Source organism: Haplochromis burtoni, unplaced genomic scaffold (assembly GCF_018398535.1).
Source record: "Haplochromis burtoni strain Fernald_Lab_line unplaced genomic scaffold, NCSU_Asbu1 Contig_20, whole genome shotgun sequence".
NCBI lineage: Eukaryota > Metazoa > Chordata > Actinopteri > Cichliformes > Cichlidae > Haplochromis > Haplochromis burtoni.
Window position 1 is genome coordinate 177866 of NW_024582381.1, and position 15357 is coordinate 193222.

The 15357-nt window shown below is 41.3% G+C and overlaps 3 protein-coding genes across 5 annotated transcripts; 1 reads left to right on the forward strand and 2 right to left on the reverse strand.

Annotated features, from left to right (window-relative positions):
• Nucleotides 1-660: 660 nt before the first annotated feature.
• On the forward strand, nucleotides 661-4953 carry zgc:136439 (uncharacterized protein LOC678627 homolog). Of its 3 annotated transcripts, XM_042218548.1 has the most exons (8): nucleotides 668-1015; nucleotides 2607-2696; nucleotides 3731-3810; nucleotides 3906-4021; nucleotides 4115-4212; nucleotides 4345-4413; nucleotides 4488-4546; nucleotides 4718-4953. In XM_042218548.1, exons 1-8 carry the CDS (start codon nucleotides 824-826, stop codon nucleotides 4836-4838), a joined length of 825 nt encoding a protein of 274 aa, XP_042074482.1. In that variant the 5' UTR covers nucleotides 668-823; the 3' UTR covers nucleotides 4839-4953. The 3 variants fall into 3 exon arrangements, with proteins under 3 accessions (XP_042074481.1, XP_042074480.1, XP_042074482.1); XM_042218546.1 differs by having other exon boundaries at nucleotides 665-1015; nucleotides 3906-4212; XM_042218547.1 differs by lacking the exon at nucleotides 2607-2696 and having other exon boundaries at nucleotides 661-1015; nucleotides 3906-4212.
• asnsd1 (asparagine synthetase domain containing 1) lies at nucleotides 4442-7966 on the reverse strand. Its single transcript, XM_014339247.2, has 3 exons — nucleotides 6560-7966; nucleotides 6123-6304; nucleotides 4442-5195 (listed from the first exon to the last, which is right to left on the reverse strand). The coding sequence occupies exons 1-3, from the start codon at nucleotides 7964-7966 to the stop codon at nucleotides 4949-4951; spliced, it is 1836 nt and encodes a 611-aa protein (XP_014194733.1). The 3' UTR covers nucleotides 4442-4948.
• Nucleotides 7886-9542, reverse strand: LOC121814122 (ASNSD1 upstream open reading frame protein-like). The gene is made up of 4 exons (XM_042218549.1): nucleotides 9402-9542; nucleotides 9163-9216; nucleotides 8921-8996; nucleotides 7886-8025 (listed from the first exon to the last, which is right to left on the reverse strand). Exons 1-4 carry the CDS (start codon nucleotides 9474-9476, stop codon nucleotides 7985-7987), a joined length of 246 nt encoding a protein of 81 aa, XP_042074483.1. The 5' UTR covers nucleotides 9477-9542; the 3' UTR covers nucleotides 7886-7984.
• Between the last annotated feature and the right edge of the window lie 5815 nt (nucleotides 9543-15357).

Genomic DNA, 15357 nt, shown 5'->3' on the forward strand with positions numbered 1-15357 from the left:
TTAGATGTGAACGCCTTCACATTTTGTGACAGTGATATTGAAAGTTTGGATCACTTGTTTTTCTACTGTGAATCAGTGCACCCCTTCTGGATTGACATGTGGAGCTGGCTACAGTTCAGGAGAATTCAGTTACCACATTTGATGATGACAGTAATTAAATTTGGAATACTTGCTGAGAATGCAGATTTTGACTTGTTGATTAGGATGTTTTTGTTACTGGGAAAATTTTTTATTCACAAATGCAGATATTTTAAAGCTAAACCACGTATAAACAGATGGCTGAATGACTTTAAACTCTGGGCTAAATCGCTGAAACTTGTGAATAACAAGAAAGCTCATAAACTTATTGTATTATTTAACAAGTTTAATCTATGTTAAAAAAGAAACCTCCCTATTTAATGATCATGATTGCCCTTTTTTGTTCATATAAATTTTTTCCTTTGGTTTTAAATCCTTCAATGACTGTTCTTTCTTTTTGTGCTAACTCTTTTTGGCTTTGTGTTTATTGTTTGTTTTTGTTTTTTTGTTTTGTTTTGTTTTTTTCTTCCTCTTTTGTCGTTGTAACGCTCAACCGAGGATATTACATATTCGGATTAATGATGGTGCCTTGTATGTTATACTGTTGATTATAAATAAAGTTCTTTAAAAAAAAAACTAGCGTCCTGCCATTAGTTGGACGCTAACCTCGCGAGAATATCCAGAAGTTGATCTATGGACCGTTATCAAACTTTGCTCTCTCGGTTTATACCCGCTAATGTGCCGTTGAGTTTCCCCGTAAAGCAACTGACAGCTCGCCGGGAGCCCTTCGGATTACAGAGTTCAAATGAAAGCCGTGATTCTCGCCGCCGGGTACGGAACCAGGCTCCAGAGAGATGTGTTGGCGGACACCACCGGAAGGTTCGCCCACCTGGCGCACGTAGCCAAGCCGCTGCTACCCGTCGGTCGGTGCCCTTTGAGCTCACACTGGATCCACGCGCTGACAGTGTCCAGCTCCGTGGACACCATCTATGTCGTGGTAAATAACCAGTAACTAGGTCCAATAACTGACTCCAATTCACAGGAATCTGATCCGACTCTGCGTAACTGTTAAAATGATAAACCAGGTTTGAATATGTGTGGACAACAGTGTTGGGGAGTAACGGAATACATGTCCCGCCGTTACGTATTTAAAATACAAAATATGAGTAGGGATGGGTATTGATAAGATTTTCACCATTTAGATTCCATTTTCGATTCTGTTTAACGATTCGATTCTTTATCGATTCTCTTATCGATTCTTTTTTTTTTAAAAAGGAGAACACTAAGGTCGATTTGCTTAGAACTTTGTTTTATAGCTTCTCTTTGAACAAGATAGAACTTAGGAGTAACATGGCCTTACAAACCCAACAGTGAGATCTTAAGAGATCCAGCCCATGGTTCTTTAATGGGGTGTCACAGGGTCCCCAGGAAAAAAAATTGTAAATGTAAAATAATAAAATAAATATTCTTCTGTAGCAATAACAAAGTATAACATAAATTATTCTGTAGCAATTACACAAGAATATCCAGTAATGTCCCTGCCTACAATTAAACACATTCACTTACCGTAAATCGGGGGCATCTGCTGTGGCAAATGGGTGCAAGCCTTTTACCTCAAACTTAGTCACTGCTCGGTGACATTCGTCTATCCTGGCCTGAAAGGAGACGCTACCAGTAGACTGCAGCGAGAACTACCAGCATCTGAGCCAGCCAGACTCTGTCTGTCTCTCTCATCATGCCCCACCTAAATGCACAGTAATGTGCATTTAGGTGGGGCATGTATTCTGTAATCTGTAGTGGAATACATTTTAAAAGTAACCTTCCCAACACTGGTGGACAAACACATCAAAGATAGTTCCCTGATTCACTTTACATGTTAGTTAAATAGATAGAGATAAAGTGTTAGGCACAGCCCAGACAGCAAGGAGACATTGAACTGATGTTGATTTTTCATCTGATCCATCAGAATCGTCAGAATTATAATCCATCCATCCATCCATTCGCTTCCGCTTATCCTTTTCAGGGTCGCGGGGGGCGCTGGAGCCTATCCCAGCTGTCATAGGGCGAGAGGCGGGTACACCCTGGACAGGTCGCCAGTCTGTCGCAGGGCCAACACACAGGGACAGACAACCATTCACACTCACATTCACACCTAGTGACAATTTGGATTTTCCAATTAACCTATCCCCACAAGCTGCATGTCTTTGGACGGTGGGAGGAAGCCAGAGTACCCGGAGGGAACCCACGCAAACACGGGGAGAACATGCAAACTCCACACAGAAAGACCCCGGCTGGTGTTGGAATTGAACTCAGGACCTTCTTGCTGTGCGGCAACAGTGCTAAAGGATTGAAATGTCAATGAAATATCAATGTTGAAACAACATTAAAATACTGATGAAACCTGACATTGACATTGAAATAACATTGATTCATTGTTGTTCTGTTATTGTTGATTGTTGATCTATTTATAGTTGACTATGTGACAACAATCACGTAGTGAGTACCTTCTCTTCTGATGTAATGATTATGATAATGATCAGTAACGTGCAGGTCTGTGACCCACTCTTATCCTCTGCTGATCTCCACAGACCAACACTCTGTACCTCAGGGCGTTTGAAGAATGGGCGACAAATTTCACAAATGTCCAGATCCTCAGCGACCAGACGACAAGCAATGATGTAATCCTTTACACTCCGCTTCCATACCGTCCTCTGACCTGTAATCTAAAGATTTTTTTATACACATGCCCCGCAGTGCTGAGCAGTGTTGGTCAAGTTACTTGAAAAAAGTAATCCTGCTACTTTACTGATTACTTATTTTCAAAAGTAATTAGTTACTTTTTAAAACAGATTTATCCCTAATAGGTATAAAGCGATAGATCTTTCAGCCCAATTCTACTTTTTCTGCATAATCCATCATATAAAATGTAATCAAATGGAAAAGTCTCTTTTTAAAACTTGTTTTATTAGTTTTAATCTTTTAACTTTATGCATCAAGCAAACATTAAATTATATGCAACATTCTCTGACTGGAAGAAATTTGTTTAACATTTAAACCTATTTTCTGCACATTCCAGCACATAAAATAAAATATTTTTTGTGTTTACACTCACTCTTTCAAATAGATGCAAGTAAAACACAGCAGAAAATAAATAAAATCAAAGACTCAGCGGTCCTGTTGCTCTATTTTCACCTGTAAGCAGGAGTGGGGCAGGCGGAGGGTTACCCTGGTGCAGGTGTGCCGCAGCGGTCAGTGGAAGAATTTGGCAGTTTCTCTGTAAATTTCACATTCCAGCGGCAGCGCATTTGGTGCTTGCTCGGACGTTTAGGGGTTTTCTTCCCATGCAGTGAGCAGCGAACGATAATGTTTTTGACACTTTTTACGGAATCAAACTCAAAGTAAGGTCCGTTCTTCCACGCTTTAAAAGCTGCACGGTCATACTCTCTCCTGCACACAGCTGTTGCCACGAACTTCGCACTCGCTTACGTCATTGTCATGAGACACTCTCGCAAAAAAAATCACGGTTTTAGTAACGCAGTAATGCAGCGTGCTTACGGGAAAGTAACAGTAATCTAATGAAGGTAAACTTTTGCATAGTTTCATTAAATATGCTGAAGCTCTTGTACATTAAGTAAGCTGTTGATTCCGATGTCAGGCAGGGATTTTCTTCTCAGATCTGGTTGATTACCTGGACTGATTTGTCCTTCACCAGGAACGACTGGGCGCCGTGGCCTGCCTGCAGCTCGCTGTGAAGCACTTTAACATAGAAGATCATGTCATAGTTATCGGAGGGTAAGTTTGTGTTCCTTAGCTCATGGTAAACTGTAGTTTTGAGTGAGGTAAAAACAGCTCTGAGATGTAGCTCTCTCCCTGTCCATCCTGAACAGTGACACCCTCTTCAAAGAAGATTTCAGCCTCAGGAAAGTTAAAGAGAGGTTCTCTGATGTCCAGTCGAAGTGTGAAGACAGTTGCCTTGTGCTGTCGTATCAGTGCAGAGACGAGGGTGAGGTTAATAAAGCTGTTCACGTGTCCAACATCAGCCGTGGCTTTGCGTCTTCTTCCCAATTAGTTCTGTATTTTATGTTTGTGTGTTCAGAAACCCAGAAATATGGAATCCTGGAGGCAGACACTGATCTTCGTGTCCTCTGTATGAAGGAGAAGCCTCTTCCCTCAGAGACAAAGTCCAGGAGAGCAGTAAGTTCAACACAAATGGTCAGAATGTGGTAAAATATACACTCAGGGATCTTAGGGTTAAAGACTGTAAATGAAAGATGGAACTTTACTACCCGGACTCAGAACACAGAGCTGACTATTTTTGGTTTTCAGTGCCCTTGTTTCTACGTGTTTTCAAAAAGAAGTCTTCGTCTGTTGGACACTTTCCTTGAGGAAAAGAAGGTAAACGAAATAAGCCGACACTCCACAATTAAGTTATGTTTTTATTATTAACGAGAAGCTTAATATTTCCACAGGATGCTCCAATCACAGAGAAAGACGCTCCCGGAAACTTTGTGTCTTGGCTCATCCCGAGGTAATTTCAGCTGGGAGAAATCTGAGTTTTACTCCAAATAAATGGCTTCCGCTTTTTGTGTGTTTCAGAAGGAATCAGGGTTTCATTTTGAATCTGTTCTTGTATTTTTCATATACTTAAATGACACTCAAGCTTAGATGATGGCAGACTGTTGTATTCTTTTTTTTTCAGGAAACCTGTTTACATTCAGGAAATTTCTGGGCGTTTTGATGTTGGAAACTTGCCATCATATGTTGAATGTGATCTGTACTTCAAAGAAAAACTTCAGGACGTTGAGTCGTACATGGTGTAAAAGGACGTTTTGTTTTTTTTAACTGATCCAAGAAGAAAATTATCGTGTGTGACTGTAAATACACCTTTAAGTTTATGATCAATCTTTTCTATAAATGTTATTTTATTAATCTAAACAATGTGGAGTCTTGTGCATTTGTCCGAGGCCTTCTCGCGGCTGTTCTCCATCTTTGCGATGCGGGAGCCAAACTGCATGGCTCTCTTGGGCAGGACGGCCGATTGACCGAGGCCCAGTCGCCTTGCCGTCATCCTCAGGAGGAGTTTCTCGCCGACTCCTCGAGGAAGCGACAGATCGGCTTTCTGCCACACGGGAAGCGAATTCAAGTAGCTCACCACGTCTTCGTCCAAGTACGGAAACCTGCGGAGTCCACAGAGGAGAGCGCCTTTAATCTGCAGTGCTCAAAATAAATTCTACACTGAGCTGCAGTTTCAACCAGTACACCAGTCATGATTTCATACGTGACATGAATTTTTTAAGAATAACAAGAGATAAAACACCCACTGTGATTTTTTTTAGCCACCTTACACAGTGCTGTGGAGGCGAGCTGTATTAACAGTTCATGCCTCTCAGTGCAATTATGTGATTAAATGAAAAAATTAATCATAATTTGGCAAAAAATGTTTATTTACACTAAAAATTCCCAAAGAGCACAATTTGTTGTGCTCTTTGCACTTATTGACAAATAAAACTTATACCAGCTGATCTGCAAATAAGAGGACATTTATTCCACTTCGGGTATTTAAAGAGCTCAAACTTAGAGAAAAAAAAAGCTGAGACTTTATCATAATAAATCTTTTTTTTTTTTTAAATATAATTTGCGTATCGGCCAGTATTTCAAAACCCATTCCAGTTTACAACCTTATATTAAAGCTATGAAAGTGTGCTATTTAGCTTCATTATCAATGTACAGACACCTCAGTTTAAAATCTCCGCCTGTAGAAAATTCACAGAAACGGACGGCACATCCTTCAAACAGAAACGGCATGCTGCTTAAATTTTAACCAGACATGAACAAAAATATTATTTTACGTTGTTTTCATTTCAGTTTTTCCCCTGAGTGGTTCCGCTTACTGACAGCAGGTGGCAGTAAAATGTTTTTAAAAACATAAAAATTAGTAAAAGCTGTGCTTTTTTTTTTTTGCTTTTTTTAAACATCAGGAAGGAAAACTCCACCTATCTGTTAGACATCAAGGATACACATGGGATGTTATAAAGACCCCAGATTCATTAAAATAAACATCTTACCCACCACACAGACAAAACAAGCTTCACTTGCAGACCTACCGAGCTTCCTTTCCATGATCCCCGATCACTCTGTCGTCTCTGCCCAAATTCCTGGAGGAGATCCGGCCCAGCTCCATGGCCAGCTCCTGGATCAAGCCTTCGTGTCCAGAGGTCTTAAACCGGACTCGGTGCCTGGAGTAACCAGCCAGCTGCTCATCTGCTCCGATTCCGGTCAAAATGACCTGCACGAATCAGAAACGTCTCTGATAACAAGTTTTTAAAGTTAAATGTGGAATAATTCTGCTTTCCACCAGCTCTGTATTTTTCTAGCTCACAATAATCCTAATCTATCTTAAACTGGCCTTTAACACCATTTATGACCCAAACTCTTTTATTCCTGAGAATCCTTCTCAAACAACAGTTTCATCAAATTTAAAAAAAGTTATACTGAGCTCTCACACCCTCCTTCCTACAAAAGAAACTCCGCTCTTTGTCACCTTTGCCGACGACGTGAATGGCCTCTGGTGGTTTCCCTCCGCGATGAATCCCACTCCTCTTGCAGCGAACCAAACAGCACAGCCGATGCTGTCGTCCAGCACCGTGTCCAGCGGATGCACCAGGTGACAGACGCGCTCCAGGCGCTTTTCCTGCAGCTCCTCCTGCGTTACGTTAATCTCCACAAAGTTCCACTTCCTCTCAGGGTTCAGTTCTTGTAGTTCCCTGAGCCCAGCTCTTCCAGTGATTCTGTCAGGAACGTCAAAGGGGCTCAACACTTGGGAATTTCCCCGATCAGCTTTTAAATCTATGGGCTTATTTTTGGGCTTTCTCGAGGACTCGTTCTTCTTTTTGGGTTCCTGTAGTTTAAAGGCCACATTCAACAGGTCTACAGGCTCATGTGCAGGTATGTGACGGTCAGCTAAAGCAGCCAGAATCATTGAATCAATGCCTCCTGAGAAAAGTATGGCAACACGAGCACAGTCAATAGCAGGAGGAGAGAGGTTTAGAGCCCTGAAAGGTAGAGACTGAACGCGTCTCCTCACTGCCTCGCTGAGAACGTCGATGAGATGATTCACCTCATCAGTTTTCTCCTCACTGCCCAGCAGCTTCTCCAGATCCTCCACAGACAGACATGAGTTTGAGTGAATTTCTGTATCATTTAATGTTTCTGGAAGAGACACATTCATAGGTGGAACAGGTGAAGAGAGTTCAAGACCCGACTGGTTCATCACAGCACTGCAACCTCTCGGGATGGACTCCAACACCTGAGGCATGGTGTCATTACTGACATCACTTTCTGCATGAGCCCAAGGATAAACCTCAAATGCCACACAGCCAGCTTCTGCTGCCGCCTTGAGGTTAACCCTGAACACACCAGCTGCCGGGACTTCCTGCCACACGCACTGTTTGGGACCAGAAGTGTGAGCAGCCACAGAAGTTAGAGTCAGTTCGCCGGCCTCTGCGTCAAATGTCCATAATAAGCTCCGCCTACCAAAGAAATCTCGGCCAAACCACAGGTAGTCTCCTGCCTTCTGGTAGTAAACAAACCCCCATGGTCCACGAATAGCAGACAGGACAGTGAGAATCTCTGAAGGGGCATTGCAGGATGATAGCCACTGAGCTAAAACTGTGGTGTCATTCTCCTCTGGCGTCACCGGCAGGCCACTGAAAATCTCTCCATTCCACAGCAGGATGTTTCCGGCGGCGTCTTGAAGCGGCTGAGCAGTGAGGAGACCTCTCATGTGAAGAACGTGAGCAGAGAATAAACAGCAATAGCTGAGATCTGAGCCTGTGATGGCGAGGTCCTGGCTCAAATTGGGCCCTCTCCTCTTTAAATGTTCATAAACTCTTTGATTCCACTGAGAATGAGCGGACGCCAGACTCAGCGCACAGAAGATCCCACACATCGCGGCGTTGCTGTGGCCTCAGATATCCTGAAGTTCCTTTTTCATATAATCAAGCTCCTCTGGAAACAGAACAATGCACTAGTTACATGATGCCATAACATTGTGCCTTCACTGTAGGCCTATTATGGCATAAAACACGCTGCTGAGTGTTTAATTATTTAACAAAAAAAAAAAAAAAAAAAGGGGGACCCTGTTCCCAACTTTACTGGCATCAAATTCAAAATGAGCAAATACAGGAAAAGCCAGCAAAGACAGAACACACAAAAACAGCCAAGCACTGACACAACCAATAACAACAAGACTTTCCAACATTTCCAGTGTTTGTTTTTACCTCACTGCAAATATTTCTCAAACCTACGTCTGAAAAAAAGTCCTTTATTGAGCAGTTTCTCGTGCATAAACTTAAAATAAACAATGCAGCTCAGAAACAATCCCACAGTGATGCCGGTGACTTTTCAATCTTTAGCTTGTCTTGATAACGACGCCTGAAGTTTGATCGACATATTCTTGAAAATCTAATGGAGTTTTGTTCAGAAGAACTCTGGACTGGATGAGATGTTCTGAGCATGTACTAAAAGAGGAGGCCCTGGGATAGATACAGGACAGACTGGAGATATCACATCTCTCAGCTGGCCTGGAAACACCTTGGTCTTCCTCCAAATTAGCAGGTGGAGGTGTTTAGGGAAGGGAGGTCTGGCCTTCTCTGCTTAGATTACTGCCCCCAGTCTCCCACTATCCTGGATAGCAGCAGAAAACGATTGGATGGATGGATGGATGTTAAAAAATAAACAAAGCGGGATAAATCTGTTTTTTGCTTCTACCCTGTTTGACACATAATGTATCACATTTTTCAAAAATAATAAACTCTCAGTCAATTTTTTTTTTTTTAGAATTTTTGTTCATCTTTACTTCCAAGTTTTCACCTCTCAACCAGAGACATTTCCATCATCTTACTTTTGCACGAAGTGAGTGTCTGACTTCTCTCTCCCACGAAGAAGATGTTACTGTTCCTCTGCTGGATGTAGACTTTCTGCGGGGAAAACAATCTGCATTAATCCACATTTATACTTTCAAAACACATGACTGCACCAGCCTAACAACATAGTAACCCATGTGATTTGCGTGTTTCCCATCATAACTGCACAGATAATGATGTGATCTAATAAATTTTGAGACTTTCCACTTCCTCCACTTACCCTGTTTTTCTTCAGATTGCAGAGCTCGTCCACAAGAACCTTCTGCTCTTTAATCTGTAACACGGAAAGTTTCACCGATAAAAACTACACTATCTGAATCTGTTAAGACACATAAAGCTAACAGAAGCGGCAGAATAATTATATATAACGAAAATAACCAAAAGTCTATGTATTTGGGAGACATCCGGTGGTCTGTAACAGCCACATTAGCCGTATTAGCATGTTTGGGCTAACGCTACCTTCTTGTTCAGTTCTTCTTTTACTGCGGCCTGTCCTTCAAACTGCTCGTCACTGCTGCAGCTTTTTGAAGACATGATGGTGCGAAGAAACGTAGAAAAAACTGTCCAGAGTTTTTATTAATAAAACCAAACCCGGTTCATACAGAGTAAGCTCATGCGTCTAACCAGAATGAAGCTTTTCCGGGTGCTGAATGTTCACACAGTTTGAACTCTACTGCCTCCTGCTGGTGGGCGGTGATATAGCCATTCAACTGAATCATTCATCTGTATCAAAAAATACAGATATTAATTTGTGCATGGTCTAATTTTTTTTTTTTACTTTTTCTTTTTGTTTTCTTTTTTTTTACAAGAGCAAACCACTTAAGTTTAAGACTTTCTTCAACCTCCAAAGGTAGCCAGCCTGAAACCCCTGCCATTTGTTTTGGCACTTACCTTGAAGCATTATCTAATTAACATTATTTTAATGTGCACCAAAACCAGTCAGTTTCAAAATAAGCCAAAGTCCATTCACTTAAACATGGCTTTCTATCTATGTTCATCTCACTAGGCTTTTATCAAAGTCAGCCTTGTTTGGAACCCACTGAGGTGGTTCAGGTGATGTATGTCCAGGATGCCTCCTGGATTCCTCCTAGGTGAGATGTTTTGGGCATTTTTTTTTTTACTGGTAGGAGACCCTTCAATAGACCCGGGTCATGAAGGAGCGTTTATGTCTCTCAGCAGGCTTGGACCGTCCTAAAAGAGCTGGAGAATGTGCCCGGGGAAAGTGAGGTCTAGGTATGACTGTCACTTTTCTCTCAATTAGAACCACAGATGTCAACCTGCCCCACACAGCAGACACACTTGGGTCTAATCTGGACGTCTTCAGTTAGCAAATATGCAGATCACACATCACAAGCTCTGGGTTACTGCAGATGTCGGGTGGGCTAGATGCCACAGCACACCTGACATTCGGTCTATAAAGGTGAATTTGTGGCTCTGCTGAGCTAGCTAGACTCATCCTAATGACATTTAGGCCATTTAGGCCAAATCCGGCTGCTGGATTTTTGCTCCAGCAGCCGGTCAAGCACCCTTTAAACTTGACAAACACACCTGCCTGAAGCCTCACGTTGCTTCACTGTCCACTCAGCTGCAATGCTTTATTGATCGGAAACAGCTGTCAGATGTTTGCAGTCTCATTCCCTGAAAGCGAGGGCTGTCATTTCAGGAACAGCGGCCACAGGTTGCCACAGCCGGCCAGACTGTGACCCTTGATGTTTATTTTTCTGTGGTGGAGTTGTCAGGCACATATAAAACTCTTTGGCCTTATATCCACAAAAACTAAACCGACCGCAGCCTTGTTGTGCTCCCAAAACGGTGATTACGACCATTGTTTCTTTGGTCACTCAGATGGTTGGTCATCTTTCTGTATCAGGTGTTGTGACCTTGAGACCTCAAGAGCCATGCCTCGGGTATTTGGATTTTATCAGATTTTATTGAAATACGGCTGAGCTGTTCTTTAACACCTTCATTGCAACAGAGCACAAAAAAGAGGAGAAGCATAAAGAATAGATGAATAAGAGATTTCCCATCTTGCACCTGGATCCCTTCTTTAGCTGCGGCTGGTAAATGTGAGACAACTTTGGGCCACAAGAGGCAGGTCATCCAAATATTTTTATCCAGGAGTACAAATTTAGCTGATGTAAACACAGCTTGTTGTTGCACATCCCGGGATCCCTTCAGGAACAGACGTACCTGCAGGTCACATGACCACAAAATGACAGAGCAGCCGCCTGACCGCTGATGACAGCTACCTGACACAGCGGCCCACTAATAGTGGAGCTGGTAATCTGTTTGTAGCGGCTCAGTGTGTGCAGGCTTTGAGACGGTTGGGCGCTCTGTAAAAGATCACAAAGGAACTGAAGCTCCTATTGTCATCACCCGGCTCAAAATACGTGCTTATGTTACCTGTCGCTGTCAGTTTTGCTCCCTCATGCAATGAGACAGCACAGTATGCATATGCACTGCATTTGTTTTCATGTGCATTCACAGAGCTTCGTCCTAAAATAACTCAACCTCCAACCTGCTTGGATCACACATTAAGAGTTAAATTTAGGGCTGGATTAATCCACTGGAAGGAACCTGGGCTAAAAGAAGCTGCACTGATTCTCTTTGTGTCTGTAAATTAGTGGATTTGTTAGTAATTACCAGTTATCATGGTAAAACTCAACATCAAAACCACCAAGTATTCTTAAACACAGGACCTCCCGGGGGGTGGCGTCTTCAGGGGGATCCCCTTTGGGTCTTCTGGAATGCAGGGTGGTGCTCTAGGGCCAAAAACTGTAGTTCCTTTAGTGGCCACTTGAGACTTCCTCCATAAATTAGTCAAGTCCCATAGACTCCCAACTCTACAGCAGAAATAAACAAGTTTACAACCTGCTACAAAAAACAGTTTTGGTCTATCTGATTAGTTTCACCCTCCATAATAAGCTTTTAGTAGGTTAATATTTTTCAAAGTCATCCAGCTAGATTTCGATAAGGCTCAAAGTTAGAGCTGTGTCCAGTTTGATTGAGGAATGTGCTGAGACAAGGAGCCGTAGCCAACTGCTTTATCTTCTCTGAGTTACTGAAATATACCTCTCCATCATGGCCTGTTTGCAGTTTATTAATTGCATCAATATCAAAGCCCTCTCACTCTTTGACTTGTCTTTGCAAGGGTTCGTTTCACCCCCTTGTCTATATTCAGTCTTTATTTTTATACAATTAAAGTTCATTGAGCTGCAGCAGCTTTGTGCAATACTGTACTAGTGTTATCTGATATCTTAGGTCTCCATAGACTTCCAACTCAAGAAAACAAACATGGAGAAGGAAAAAATGCAAACATGAATGCTGAGTCCAAAACTAAAGTGTGGCGTCAGAGTGGCTGCTGGTGACACTGGTGGTAGGTACGACGTTTTTGTTATGTTCCTCGAGCTGTTTTAAGGTGCAGGCGGACACATTGTCCTGTGGGAGGAGACCACAGACATGCAGCGGTGCTATTTCCATACAAGTGCAGAGTTAGTCTGAAACAAATTTTAGGTGGACAGTGCTTGTCTAAGTAATATCCAAATGAAAGTCAGGTGTCGTGTCAGGATCATGACAAGAAGATCAATGTCAATGGTTTTAATGAAGCATACAAAAAATGTATAAAACCTTTAACCTCTTATCAGATGCTAAGTAAGCACATTTTCAGGAACTGGAAATTGTGATGTTTATTATTTTAGTACTACCGTTCATCTATTATTAACTTTTCCATTGGGTGTTCCAAAAAGGTGGAAAGTCCAGTGAGAGCATTGTATTTATATAATCCTAAGCAGGACACCGATAACCTGGTAAATTAATATCTTATTCACATTTCTTCTAAGTGGAAGGTGCTCGTATTAACAAGGATAAGATAATAAAATTATTAACAAATTACACAGCTTGCAGAAAGTTAAAAAAAAACCATCCACTTCTAGTTAGCAACTTTTAAAACCACGAATTAACAGTTTGCATCACAGACAACTCAAATATTAGATTTAAAGAGGTCATGAACCAGATTACATCTTAGCTTGGTACAGTAGATTTCTGGTTTTATATTTCTGCTCAGGTTAAGCTGTATCATTGAATGTAGAATTGTGCTTTGGAGCAGTTTTGCAACCTTTGGACAGATCCAACTCAGGCATCTGCTCTTTGATTTCTCTTGGAAATCCAGCCTTGAATAAACTTTTCTCATGGCTATAAATAAGCAGGAAATGAGTGACCATCTCCTGCTTATACTACTTTACCCAGTGCAATAATATTTATGAAAGGAAGAAGATGAAGATCATTAAAACACATCACAAGCATTTTGGACATCGTAAACAATACTTTAGTGCCAAATTAGACGTGAATGCTCACCTATAAAGAATTCTGGAGATGCATTTGTTTTTATGCATCACAAAGCTGCAGTTTTTCTTTCTACACTTCAGAATGTGATGCAACCGGTCGTCAGATTTTAGAGTAATTTTGCAACAAGGATTTAAGTAACCAACAGAACTGCAATGAGATCCTCCCACAAAGAGCAAAGAGGCTCTGCTTTGTCACATGTCATTTTGATGGACTGCGTTCAGTGTGTTTGTGGGTGTTTTTGACCTTGAGACAGATTAGGAGCTTCACAGAGTCCATTTTTGTTTTCATACTTAAGCTTTCGTAACACCGCAGGGCTGAGGTGGTAAAACTGGAAGGTTTAGTTGAGTTTGTGCAAAGTTTTGTGTTGCAAATGGATAAAAACAACAGCTCTAAATTTGCATCAAACCCAACAAAAGTAAAGCACTTGATCTTTGTGGTATAATATGAAAGCCACATAGAACCTGCCCCCACAGGACCGAGCACAATACAGGGCTGTATGTGTGGGTATTATTCACTGGAGTGTGCTAAAAAAAAACCTCAAAAAACCTAAACTGTGTCACTGGAGAGCAGTCATGATGTTTCAGTGAGGGTCTCACTCAGCTGATCAGAGTTCATACAATGTGCAGTTAAAAGAGACATACATGCAGGTGTTCACTGAGTGTTTATTGTGGCCCGAGGAGGCTTCATCCATGCAAGCTGTAATTACAGCTGTAATACTGTTCTGTTGACAAAGTGCACGAATGCAAGTCATCCGAATGTGCACTATGTACACAAGTTTTACCTCCAAACTCACCTGCAGCAGCAAGTAGGAGGTAAACAGCTCCACTAGGTCAGCGCAATAACCAAAAGTTTCTTTTGTATGTGGTATCACGTGGGCAGAAAACGCTCCATTAATCTTTAACCTTTGATATAACTCTGCTCTCCCTTGGTCTTTGGCTTTTCTCTGATTCAGTTTAAAAGAAAGAATGGCATGCAAAAGAATCATACTAGCTCTAAAACTTTTCACATATTTTCACAAAAGAATACTTATACTTCAATGAAGCACTAATAATATTTGGAAACGGTACAAATGTGTAGGTCACACATGCGTCATGGTGTTTTAATGCATCAGTTAAAATTTATGTAAGTGTTTTAAAGCATTTAAATGCCTTGTATATACAATATGTAACTTTAAATACCATAGACTGCATATCAAAGATGGCCAAAGAAATTGTGACATCATAATGTTGAGCAAAGTCCAGGGTGAACATTTTCACCTTCACTATGTTCCCGTTTTGAAACCAGATGTCACAAGCTACATGCGTGCAGAGAATTGTTAATCACATGCTGAAGCAAACTGTGGTTTATGCTTCTTTCAGACTCCAATAAAAAACACAATTTACAAAGTGAACTTCATGTTCCACTTCATGTGGGACTGCTGAACTATACAACCAGAGGAGTCGCCCTCTGCTGGCCATTAACAGAAAATCATGTTTAAGGGACTTCCACATTGGATTCTGGATCTGTGAACAACTTATAAAATCTGTGTTGTAGAAGCAAGTCTTGCCACTCATTCAGTTATCTAAATTAACTTTATTGTGGTCACCAGAACATAAAATTGTTATAATGACATATATGTCATATAAAAAAACACATGCTTAAACAGTTTGTTGACTTTTACGCTTTCACCACCATCTTTGCTGATGCAGAACTCTCCAGTATGTTTTATTTCTAATCCTTTCAACTATATTTTAACTGTATTTTAATATCTATTAAAATATGCTTTGGGGTTGTCTACCATATCAGATCAGAAGCTGGCAAGTGGTTGCTGGTGGTTGTTGGTACTATCAGTCACACAGAAGGTGCTGCTCCAAAAACATCCTTATGATTGCAGATTGTTGCTGTTCGTTGTAGTTTGAATGGAAGATGCAGAATTGTCTACAACACCCTCCAACTAATAGTAAAATTGAAATAAAACTTTTAAAAGTGCAAAAAACATTCACCTTCAAAGTAAAAGTTGTGCCTCTGTGTTCCAGACATGTTTCAAAAGGTGGTGCTTTTATTTTGAAGACGGATTTTCTCTGTTTGTGCT

Coding starts and splice junctions, on each gene's coding strand:
- asnsd1 (XM_014339247.2), bottom strand. CDS start 7,966: ATGTGTGGGATCTTCTGTGCGCTGAGTCTGGCGTCCGCTCATTCTCAG. Junction 6,305..6,559: donor CATTCACGTCGTCGGCAAAG/GTGACAAAGAGC, acceptor TGATTCGTGCAG/GTCATTTTGACCGGAATCGG. Junction 5,196..6,122: donor GATCATGGAAAGGAAGCTCG/GTAGGTCTGCAA, acceptor TGGACTCCGCAG/GTTTCCGTACTTGGACGAAG.
- LOC121814122 (XM_042218549.1), bottom strand. CDS start 9,476: ATGTCTTCAAAAAGCTGCAGCAGTGACGAGCAGTTTGAAGGACAGGCC. Junction 8,997..9,162: donor GCAATCTGAAGAAAAACAGG/GTAAGTGGAGGA, acceptor TTTTCCCCGCAG/AAAGTCTACATCCAGCAGAG. Junction 8,026..8,920: donor GACACTCACTTCGTGCAAAA/GTAAGATGATGG, acceptor TTCTGTTTCCAG/AGGAGCTTGATTATATGAAA.
- zgc:136439 (XM_042218546.1), top strand. CDS start 824: ATGAAAGCCGTGATTCTCGCCGCCGGGTACGGAACCAGGCTCCAGAGA. Junction 2,697..3,730: donor ACCAGACGACAAGCAATGAT/GTAATCCTTTAC, acceptor GTCCTTCACCAG/GAACGACTGGGCGCCGTGGC. Junction 4,414..4,487: donor CTTTCCTTGAGGAAAAGAAG/GTAAACGAAATA, acceptor ATATTTCCACAG/GATGCTCCAATCACAGAGAA.